This window comes from Acanthisitta chloris, unplaced genomic scaffold (genome assembly GCF_000695815.1).
Source record: "Acanthisitta chloris isolate BGI_N310 unplaced genomic scaffold, ASM69581v1 scaffold28541, whole genome shotgun sequence".
NCBI classification, from domain to species: domain Eukaryota; kingdom Metazoa; phylum Chordata; class Aves; order Passeriformes; family Acanthisittidae; genus Acanthisitta; species Acanthisitta chloris.
In genome coordinates, this window is record NW_008656943.1 from 651 (window position 1) to 11,793 (window position 11,143).

The 11,143-nt window shown below is 49.6% G+C and overlaps 1 protein-coding gene across 1 annotated transcript in view; it reads left to right on the forward strand.

Moving 5' to 3' along the window:
• Positions 1 to 4,409: 4,409 nt before the first annotated feature.
• The window catches only part of CD40LG (CD40 ligand), a 6,896-nt gene continuing 162 nt past the window's right edge, over positions 4,410 to 11,143 (forward strand). Inside the window, 7 exon segments of the mRNA XM_009084538.1 lie at positions 4,410 to 4,625; positions 6,360 to 6,497; positions 8,330 to 8,372; positions 8,651 to 8,707; positions 9,002 to 9,061; positions 10,946 to 11,141; position 11,143. The exon segment at position 11,143 is cut by the window's right edge and continues 162 nt beyond it. Of these exon segments, the coding sequence (XP_009082786.1) occupies positions 4,470 to 4,625; positions 6,360 to 6,497; positions 8,330 to 8,372; positions 8,651 to 8,707; positions 9,002 to 9,061; positions 10,946 to 11,141; position 11,143 (651 nt within the window). The 5' untranslated portion in view covers positions 4,410 to 4,469.

The window sequence follows — 11,143 nt, forward strand, 5'->3', positions numbered from 1 at the left end:
GTACCTGCTGGGACCACCTGTGTTCATGTCTGCTGAAGCTTGGAACTTTTTCTGACCTCCACATGGGAGTCCCCATGGCGAGTGATGGGGCTGCCACCTGCCATTGCCACCATAGTGTCTACAACAATCATCTTCTGCTGCTCTTCTTCCACAGAGAGGTGTGACCATCACAAGTGTTGATACCTTTGTCTCTCCCTGAGGATGCCTCTTGCTGCTCTGGACTCCAAAAACTCTCTTATTCATACCAAGGTAGAAAATGAATGGAAACTGCAACGCAACCTTTCCTTCTCCGGATGCTGGTGATGTTTTCTGTGGTGTTCTGGCTATGTCTGTTCCCTCTTCCTCTCTGATGATGGGGTTGTCCTGGAGACATGAGACCTCAGAGGACACAGGAGAGTGAAAAATCTAAAGAAGTGACAAAGCAAATGGTGGAAAAGCTCGTTTCCCTTCTTGCTGTGACTCTGTGCTGAAAGGACTTAATTTAGGTTTCTCTCATAGGTTCCCTTCTGCATCCCTCCCACAGCATCACAGGCAAACTCCTTTTCTGACTCAGAATAAAATCTTCTTTTTGAATGTATTGTTCTTAGCACTGCACAGCACCCAGCTTTTGTAAATTGTTAAGAGCATGTGGGGCCAGCAGCACATTTTAAAGAGCTAGTCATGAAACCGCAGCGGGCACCCAAAAAAATCACTCTCTTCTCATCAGCTTTCACCTTGCTGCCTTCAGAGATGCTCCCAGCCTGTGACGATCACCAGGCCAGGCAACCGGATATTTTCTCAGTAAACAAAACGCTGAGTGCCGAGTGCAAGTAGAGACAATTTGCTGATCAGCGGAAATACCACAACTAGGTCAATAGGAATGCAAGTGATGGATCACATTTTCCCATCATCTCACCTGGGGGTTATGTGGCTGGAGGAACTGTGCCAGCCTGGGCTCACAAGCAAATGGGTATAGTTACTTTCAGAGGGTTTAGGGGGAGCAAAAGAAAACCCAGTTGGTTTCTCAGTGATGGGCTCATCACCAGGTGAAGGTGTGACTTCCTCTTCCCTGAGATTATCCCATGCAAACAGACTCTTCCTTCTGGTGTTGAATCATAGAATCATAGAATCAACCTGGTTGGAAAAGACCTCACTCTCTCCATTGCCCATCAACCCTCTGGATCATGCCTCTCTTTCCCCATGTCTGTGTCCCCTGCTCTGCTATACTCCTCCATGTTCTTATAGCAGCCAAGCAATCAGGGATGTGCAACCATGATGCTGCCTGGGCCTGGCATGGGGTAACGTGGACTGTGAGGATTTTGAATCTTTCCCCCCATCCCTACTATTGATATGAAGCAGTGAGGTAGCAACAGAGTATGATCCCCGGGGCAAACATCCTCACACCCTGTGGCAGCTCTGTCCTCTTGGACTGCTTGGCTCTGAACCACAGTGATGACAGAAGAGCCTGTTGGGGCTCTGCCTTTCACAGTGCTTGGTCAGCACCTCCTGGTCTATCCGACACTACTGGCATCAACTCCCAGCTTGAGCCAGAGAAGCTGCAGGACTGGGTGGTGCAGGGTGGATAGCTCCTGAGGGGTTGCTCCCCACCAGCCAGGGCAGTGAAGAGATGGATTACTGATGTGGAGCAATGATTTCCTGAAGAGAAGCTGCCGCTGACGAACCTCTGCCAGAATCTCCGCGGTCATATTTTCCACCTAGTTTCTCCCATTACGGTGCCAATGACTACCGACTCAGTTTCCTGGTTTGCAGCAGAAGCTGGCCATCCCTCCAGTGATGCTTTGTGCTGATTACCCAAAACCAGAACCTTTCTCCATCCTCCTCACCAAACCTGGCAACCCCTCTGAGGCTGTTGCCATCTCCAGTCTCCCCAGCAAGGTATATGCAACGGGGCCAGTGATATACTTGGGGTTCCCAGCATTACCTACAGGTTTTTCTCATTTCAGTGAAGCAGTGGCAGGTGGCTATTCAGAAATGGCTTTGAGGAGGTTTCATCTGCTAGGGACAGCTTGGGCTTGGGAATAGCTATGCAAAACCTCTCTGCAACACTCAATGCTGTGGTTTCACACGTTATCGACTGCCTCTGTCCCAACACATTCAGGGAGAGTATCAAGTGATGACTTCTCATGACATTTTGTTTCTCATGTAGTGACTTCCCCCCGATGTGAGTGTTAAATGTAGGGGAAACTCTGAAGAGCCATGGAAAATGCTGGTGAATGTGATGGTGATAAGGCATAGGGCGAGGACTTTGGGGAACAGGTGCTGGTCCCCACTGTGGCCTCATGGCCTTCAGCTGTGTGGGGTGTCCTCGGGGATATCAAAATGACTTTTGGCCTGTGGCAAGCTCACCATGGCAGGGACAGTGTGCAGGAGCTCAGTGTCAGACCAGACTCCTGTGAGGAGGCCAGGGCTGGCCTTTCCAAGATAATGTCGATTTTAAGACAAAAAGGAGTAAAAGCAGGCACTTGGCAGTGGCCCCAGGCTGTGTGTAGGTTTGATCCTGTGCATGAAAGGGCTGAAAGATCAACTGACCAGATCCAAAGCCCAGTGATGCTGAGGTGACCTTCTTTTGCAACCCAGCAGAGTGCACCCCCATCACAGTCTGGGTCACCTTGCTGCTGCCAGCAGGATGCTCCTAGAGGATTTGGGAAGCCCTGGGAAGCTGAACAGCAAGGCAGCCCTTTGGATAGTGAGGGTGTGTGGGCAGCCCTCAGGATATGGTCACCCCGGGGCAGGGACCCCAAGGGCCAGTCTCTAGAAGGCAAAAGTGGCACTGTGGGACTGGCTCTGGAACTGGCAGCCCCATCCCAAAGCTTCCCTTATCGCAGAAGGGTGACAGTCCTGGCCAGGTGAGGGGTTACCTGTCTCCAAAGCACCAGCCAAGGTCTCAGCCCCAGCCTGTCCTCTGCTCAGTTACTCAACCGCTGCCCACAAAGACCCTGGAGGCATCCCACGCTTGTGATTTGGATGTTATATTTAGGAGCATGGTGACCTGCCAAGGTCGAGGTCTGACACAGTTGCAGAGATGTTTGTGCTTTGTTACCAGCTTTTGCATTTGCAGCTCGCAGCGCCCTAACCACACAGAGCAGGATGCGGGAGAGAGGGCAGATAGCAAAAGCGGACGCTGGACTCCATCCTGCACCGCTCTGAGCAGCCCCGAAAGGCACTGTGTACCCTCCTCTCTTGGGGCTGCTGGTGAGCAGCACCTGCTCAGCACCCCATTGTCTGGGCAGGATCCAACCCTTTATTTGCTGTGTGCACATCTGATAAGAGCATCGCCTCTAGCATACCACTTTCAAAACAACTTTATGTGGTGGCTTGATGATGCCTTCAAACCAGTGCCCCAGCCCTCCTCCTCTGCACCCCAAAAAAAACCCAAAATTTATTGTCTTTGCATGGAGAAATGGAGGTTTCTCCCGTGTTGCAAGCAGTGAGGACCCTTCTGTATTTGTCCTAAATTATTTTAGTGGTGTTGCATGGACACACAGATGTTGGATGCCTGAAGAGCTTGGGGGCAGGACCTCGCCTCTCTGTTGCCATCTCAAGAAGGGGCAGAGAGGACACATGTTGCCCAAAGATGTATGGTAGTGATGCTGGGAGGTCAGCAGATGTCAAGAGTGCCCAGCATCCCTCACAGCCCTTTTCATGGCTGGATATATACACATATAGGTACCATGGAAAAGTGGGAACAGGGTCTGAGATGGGTGGTGCCCTTGGGTGTAGGGTGAGCACCTCACTAGGGTGCCAAGAAAGTTACTTAAAACTTGCCTCTACAAATTGATGACCGAACACCAAGCCCAAAGTGCTGCTGTCTGTCAAAGAACATGCAAGCTGTGTCCACACTAGGGTCACAGTGATCGCAGAGATGGTCCTTTCACCCAGACCATGTAGCCTACCCAGGCTACTTCATCCATGGGGAACACAAGGGAAGGCAAAAACCAGCTCAAGTCTCCTGCCTCAGCCAAGAGTCTTCACTGCAAAATTGTCATTCTCTTGAAGGAAACAGAGACCAAAACCCCTTTCTTCCTCTTTTGAGAAACATACAACTTTCCTAGTGTTTTCAGTCCCTGACAGCCACAGTGCTCAACAACTCTGTCCCTGTATTCAGTGGTCTTATTCTATGTGAAGACAACTTGCCGTGAAACCTTCATTCACAGCAAGAAAACATAAAAAAGGAGAATAATCTGGACTGTTATTAAGGGCAAATATGAATATACGGAATAAGAACCTCTCTCTGTTTCTGGTAGAACAATAGGAAAAACATGGAAGTGCACTAGAGAAGAAAGTCTAAGCAACTTTTTTTTTTTGTTGTGGGAGACAGTAGTGAACAAACCTACCCACTACGAAGAGTTTTTTCCAGGAAGTGTAGGTTGCTGCAACCTGTATCCCTTGAGCAGCAGGCGCTCGCACAACAGTTCTCATGCTACTTGCAAGCAGCGCATTTGTAGGAGCCCCAGCAAAGTGCACAGAGGATGAACGAACCCTACAGCCCTGCGACACCCCGACCCATCAGCAGCACCTCACCCAGCACCATGAAGATGTTCATGGGCTTCCTCACTGTATTTATTGTAGCACAGATGATCGGGACCATCCTCTTCTGTTTGTATCTTCACATGAAGATGGATAAGGTAAGTGGAGAAAGAAGGTTGTCTCTCTGCTGGATCGCTGGCATGGTTTGACTTCACCTATGGTGAGAGGTGCTCACCTAAAGGATGAACATGGTAGAAGATGATGCTGACCACTGGATGAATGCGGCAGTAGCATTTATCACACCCCTCTTCTCATTTCTGCTTTAATTTGCCATGAAGATGTCCACTGGGGAAGAGATCTGTTCCCTTCATTAACAAAAAGAGAATTGATCGATCAAGACGAGTTGTTAAGAGCAAATCTGGCAGCCAATGGCCAGTCCAGTGACAGGAGAGTGTGGCTTAGGCACACAAGTGGCTATTTTAGGCTTGGTCATGGTTTTTCTGGTACTGCAGCACTTGGCAGCACCTCACTAATTGTGAGGATGAAAGTTTCAGAAATGAAATGTTTTTAGTGTTTGTGTGTATTAATTTTACTAACATCTCACTTCAGATGTTGTCTTTCAGTTTAGAAAGGAAAAGACTGGACCTTAGCACTTTGTCATTTTTTGAAGAGACACAGTATCAGTTCTCCTGTCCCATATTTGGGACAGTATTTACTAAAAAAAAATTAAGATCTGAAAAGCTTTCTTTGAGGTTGCCATGACTGCAGCTGCACTGCACAATGCTTAAAATCACTGGCACACTGGCTACTTTCCTCCAAACCAGAAAAGGCTGCTAGCCAAAAAAATATATGTGTAAAACCCAGAAGGAGTTTCTCTTACTAGATACACTGAAAAGGTCATTATTACTGATTTTTAAACAGATTGCCTCAACTTAAATTGAAGTTTAAGTGATTGATTTCTGATCTTCAAGGCTGAAGAGAAATCCTGAGCTAGAGGGGCTTAAAGATCAGGAGGGTTAAAGGGGACTTCGATGTGCTGAAGTTGCAGCCTGGGGTGAAGGAGTGATCAGAGGGTCCCTGGCAGAGTGAAATGTGACTGCACAGGGCCATGGCAGAGGATCAGAGGCAGCCAAAATGCAGTCATAGGTGGCAGGAAGGTTTCAGCTGCCTTCAGAGCTCGTGGCAGGGCTTCAAACCCGACCCTCCACATCTCAGTGCTGCCTGCGCTGAGGGCTCTGCATGGCTGTGTCCCCATGTCCAGCTGCACTTCTCTTTACTCTTTAGCCAAATGTTAGGTTTTACAACGAAAAAAACAACCCAGGTGTAATTTCAAACATCAGCTTGTTGCATTTATTTAGTTAGTTAGTTGTTTTCTGAAGCTCTTGGCACATTTCAGCTGCAACCCACAAGTCATTTTGTTTTTCTTGACAGCTCTTTTAGTCAGTAAGTGAGCAGAAAAAATTTCAAGCCCCTCTGTGTGGGCAGGGCAGTGAGGGGCTGCGTGAGCCACAAGCAGTCACAAGCCCTGAGCCCCAGAGCTACACACTGAGATTTCTGTGCCTTTTGGAAAAGGCAGAGTGGGACTTTTAAATTTGTTATCAAGGTGATAGAAAATAGGAAAGTATACTGAGCAATTCTCCTCTCGGCATTGCCAGTCAGGGTCAGCTCCATGGATGCTATTCCTGGTGGGTGAGGGTGCAGATGCTGTGCCAAGGGGTTGGTGGGAGCTCTTGGTACTCACAAAGTGTCTGCCCAGCTCATCCCAGTGCTCATCCCTGAGCTTCCCAGGCTGTGATTTCTCTCTGGCAGGAATACAGCCTGGCTTTGCTGCCAGCTGTTGCAGATTTCCCACTAACATCCCATTCAACCTCTCTTCTCTCCCACATCGGCAGATGGAAGAGGTGTTGAGCTTAAATGAAGATTACATCTTCCTGAGGAAAGTACAGAAATGTCAGACAGCAGAAGGTCAGAAGTCAACATTACTGGACTGTGAAAAGATTTTAAAGGGCTTCCAGGACCTCCAGGGTAAGGTATGTGCTGTAGGCAAATAAAGACCCTGCTGAAAGAGGAGGAGGCTCCCAGGCACACACACAGCTTCACCCCAAGCTTTCTTTTGAACCCATGAGTGTCCTTTATCTTGGGTCTGAGTAGCACATGCCATTTTTTTACTCTAGATTCTTTTGCACTTTATTTTTACACTATATTGATATAATTGAAGAATCTCATCCATTTTTTGTCCTGAAACACTCTTAATCAGAGCATGTCCAGCTGTGGCATGCCACAGGATGCTTGGGGCTTTGGGTGGGAAGGATGGAGCTGCAGCCTCTACACTCTGATCCTGGTCTGAAAAACATTGGTTTTCTGCTGTCCTGTGCCAGGTGGCTGTGGGGATACTCACAGCTACCTGCCATTGGGAACACTTTTCTGCCCACTTTGCCCAAGTGTTGATGACAGTGCAAGGCTTGGGACAGGTGGCACAGCTCCTGGCAACTGGCAAGCAGGAGGATGAGGGTGCTGTGCAAATGCCACCCATGGGTGGGGATGGGCTCAGAGATGGTATGGGCTCAGGGACAGCACCTCCAGGCAGTGCACTGGCTCCCCACACTTGGGTCAGAAAAGCCAACCTGCACTGCAGTGTCCTTCTGGAGGCACTGAGGAATGCCCAGCCAGGAATGAGATCATAGAATCAACCAGGTTGGAAAATACCTCAAAGATCATCAGTCCAACCCTACTGTGGTCACTAGACCATGGCATTAAGTGCCACATCCAGTCTCATCTTGAAAACCTCCAGGGATGGTAACTCCACCACCTCCCTGGGCAGCCCAGCTGTTCTCATCCTGCTTGGCCCTGAATTCGCCACTCAGGAATGGCTGTGCTGGCCTGAGCAGGCAGTAGAGGGACATTTCTTCCTTGTTGTCACTGCCTGATGACAACAAATGCCTCAGCTCAACCTCCAGGTTTGCCTCAGTACCCAACTGACTACCAAAAATTGTGTCTGAGGTGAGCCCTGCTCAGCAGTCCTGAAAGCCCCTGCAAGGGGGCAAGGATGTGCCTGGCAGCATTTACAGAATGGCTCTCCAACATGTTTTTAAATGAAAAGGAGATGTTAGTTTGTTTCTTTTAAATAAAATTTCCCCATCATGTGTTGGGAAAGGTGAAGGTTCCGTGCGGGGAAGCAAGCGGCCGACTCCGTGTGGGTGATACAGCAAGCTCCAACTTTAATGTCCGACAGGCTCTTTCTTATACAGTGCAGGAGCAGGCATACAATTATCAATCATTTTTAATTGGCTAGGCTCTAAAGATAGCATTCAGGTACTCCCCTTACTCACAGCTGCAGCTGTGAGGCTTATCTCCTGCTTTCCCAGGCTTGGGTGCATTCCTAGCTGTTTTTCTCAAACCTGTTTGTTTCACCCTCAAGGACGAGTTACCCCTGTCATCTGCCCAGCTGAGTTACTCCCTATCTATATATAAGTTACTATCTCCAGAGCCTTGCTTGTACACTGCATTCCCAGATGTGTTCCCAGGACTGTGTCTGTGCGTTCCCAGGGGACTGAGGCCTAGCTCTTTTTGGCCTTCCCCAGGATTATGTCCCTGCTCTCTTAGCCATTCTCCAACAATCATGTCATTTTAATTGCATAAAACCTAAGATCATAAACCCTACAAACCCCCTGCAGCAAACAGCACTGTGTGATGCTGGGGGAGGTACTGGAGGGACTCTATGGTATTGGGAACCCTCTGCTAGTAGCTGGCAGGGTCAAACAGCACCAACCCAAGCAGTGACCAGAGCATCGTTTATATAGAAGCTTTCAAAATAATTGATTGGTACCTCTTAAAAATATGTACATATTTGCTCTTGTTACAGGATGGAGTCAGCAAGGAGCAGCCCAAGTTTGAAATGCAGAGAGGTGAGTTTCCTGGTGTTACCTGTACACCTGTGGCTTTCTGGGCAGGAGGAGTAGCTTGGCCTGGGAAAGGGTTTCCTTCACCCTGCAACAGCCTGCTGGTGCCCCAGGGCATAGCACAGAGGAGATGGGTTGGGGTTTGGAGCCCCTATCCCCATGACAGCAGGACTAGGCATGGCAGGGACTGGTGAAAGTGGGCACTAGGCATGGCTGGGTGCCACATTGGCTGAAGTTGATGAAATTGAACCCAAAATTAAATCTGTGTCCTTTTTGCATTGCAGGTCATGAGCACCATGAGCATCTCCATTTGACACACAAGAACACAACGTCCGTGGCAGGTGAGGTGTGGGCACATCCAGGTCCTGTTCCCATGGTGGGCAAGGTGGAACCACCGTGTCCATGGTTTTTATTCCTCAGAGGCTCCACCTCAGAGGCAACTGTGTGTCTTTTCTGAGCAGAGGCCAGGTCCTGCCTCACTCAGAGCAGGGGGTGGAATTTGGAGATGGTATATCTGAGCTGGATTTGGCCCATCAAGGGTGGGAGATGCCACAGTCCCTGCAGAGGAGCTGTGCTGCCTGGGGGTGGACAGCAGGTGCCAAGGCATCCGTAACACCGGTGTTTCTGATTTGCAGCAGAGAAGAGGCAGCCGATTGCAGCCCACCTGGCAGGTCAGAAGAGTGAGTCGAGCTCAGGTAAGACAGACCCACAGTCTTCCCTACCTTGGTCAGGGAGTCAGCATGGCATGGCAGTGTGTACCACCGTGGCTCTGTAAGGGCAAGGACAGGGACAAAGCAACACCAGCATGAAATGCATCCCCAAAGCACAGCAAACCTCTCGGTGGTCATGTCACCACATGTGCCTGTGCCACATGGGGCTCACACATGCCATGCTGGCTGTCCTCGGCAGCTTCCTAGAAATGCACCACAATGGCTTCATCTTTATGGCGTTTTTATGAGTATTTAAGGAAAACAACCTCCCACTTTTCTTTTGGACTTAAAATGCAACTCTTTTGCTCTCCTGGACACATGTTCCTGAGATAGCCGCAGCAGAAGGACTCTGCTGGCTTATTGCATCTTCTCACCCGTAGTGGTCCTGGTAGTGATATGGGCTGACTGAGGACTTTACAGTCACAACATAGGTAGCTCCAAACTGATTTAGGCAAGCTGCACTTACAGCCACAGCCATGCTAGGCTTGAGAGATGTACCTGAGTCTATTTGCATCTGTGAATCCCTCTGTATTGACTGTGACTGCTCTCGCTGCTCCATCCCCCAGTGCAGCCTTAGCTAAGGTACATCCTGCAAGAGCAAGGATTACCAAAGTGAGTATAAGCTTGCAAGGTCAGTGTCTCCATCTGGCAAGGATTTCACAATCTGAGACTTCTGATTTAATTCTGGAGTAACTGACAGTAATCCGCAACTGCTCTTTCCATCTCTGACGCAGCATTTCACCCAGAGCTCAGTCTACCTGTGGAAAGCTTAGCGTCAGATAAGATCAAAGAAGTGAGAAACTCGTTGCATTTTAAAACTCCCTGCTCAAGCATTTGTTGAGCCTGTAAAGCAGGCTGAAATGGCCCAGAGAGCAGCATTGCCTGGAGCTCAGCTCTGTGTGGGGAGATGTCCCTGTGGGGTGCTCAGTCATGGACCATGGGCTGTGTGGCTCACCCAGGACCACACATGCCACACTGCCACAGGGACTGGGACTCTGGGCTGGGACAGTTGAACCTGTTATTCCCCTTGGAGCCATGTTGCCCACCCTGGCTGCTCTTGCAGGTGACTGTAGGCTGGGAAGACAGAGGTCCAAATTCCCTCCCAGAGGTCACAGCTGAACTCAGTCCCTATGGCTGTAGCTTCCTGTCATCTGTGTTGGCTTATCTATACCAATTCCATGAGCTACTCTGATGACACCAGTAGTGCCCCAAAACCCATAGCAGCAGTTGGTTCTGGTGGTGGGGAGCAGCATTCATTGTGCAAAGCTCTTTCAGCTCTGCACCCTGAAAGGGACCAGAATTGTGGGATGTTTATTTTTGTGCTTCTTTGGAAAAATCTCGCCTTCTCCAGAGGCCAAGTGGAGGAGGGACTTCGGAGGAAAAGCAGAGCCCAGGAAGGAAAAACTATGTGTCCTGGGCTGGGAGCCTTTGAAGAGAGTTGCAGTGTGTTTTGGCAATGCTCTAAGGGCTTGGAGGTTGTACCACTGAAATCCATGGAGACAGCACCCCTACAGGGGTGGGCACAGGGGTGTGTTTGGTCTGTGGTGGTAACTGTGCAATCCTCCATCCTAAGCATTTCTACTTGGCTGGATGAAGGAAGCAAAATGCTCCTCTGCTTGCATTTTGATTCAAGGCTGTTACAGCCAGTGACCAGCAACATATGCTAAACATGCTCTGGCCTCGGGGATGGGGCTTTCCTGGGCTCCCCTGGGCTGGGGATGGTGTCCTGGGGTAGGCAGAACCCACCCCTGCACCCAGCGGACGGACAGAGATTGTGATGCCAAATGTCTCTGGGGTGTCCCCCCAAATCAGGCTGCCAAACCGGATGTCTCCTTCTCCCAACTCACCTGCCATGCTCTCTCTCTGCAGTGCTAGAGTGGAAGACAACGATGTATGGCCCCACGAGCAACTTGATATCCTACCGGGAGGGGAAACTGAAGGTGAAGGAAGCAGGGCTCTACTACATCTACTCCCAAGTCAGCTTCTGCGCCAAGGCAGCAGCAATTCCAGCACCCTTCACCCTCTATATTTATTTGTATCTCCCCATGGAAGATGACCGGCTCCTGC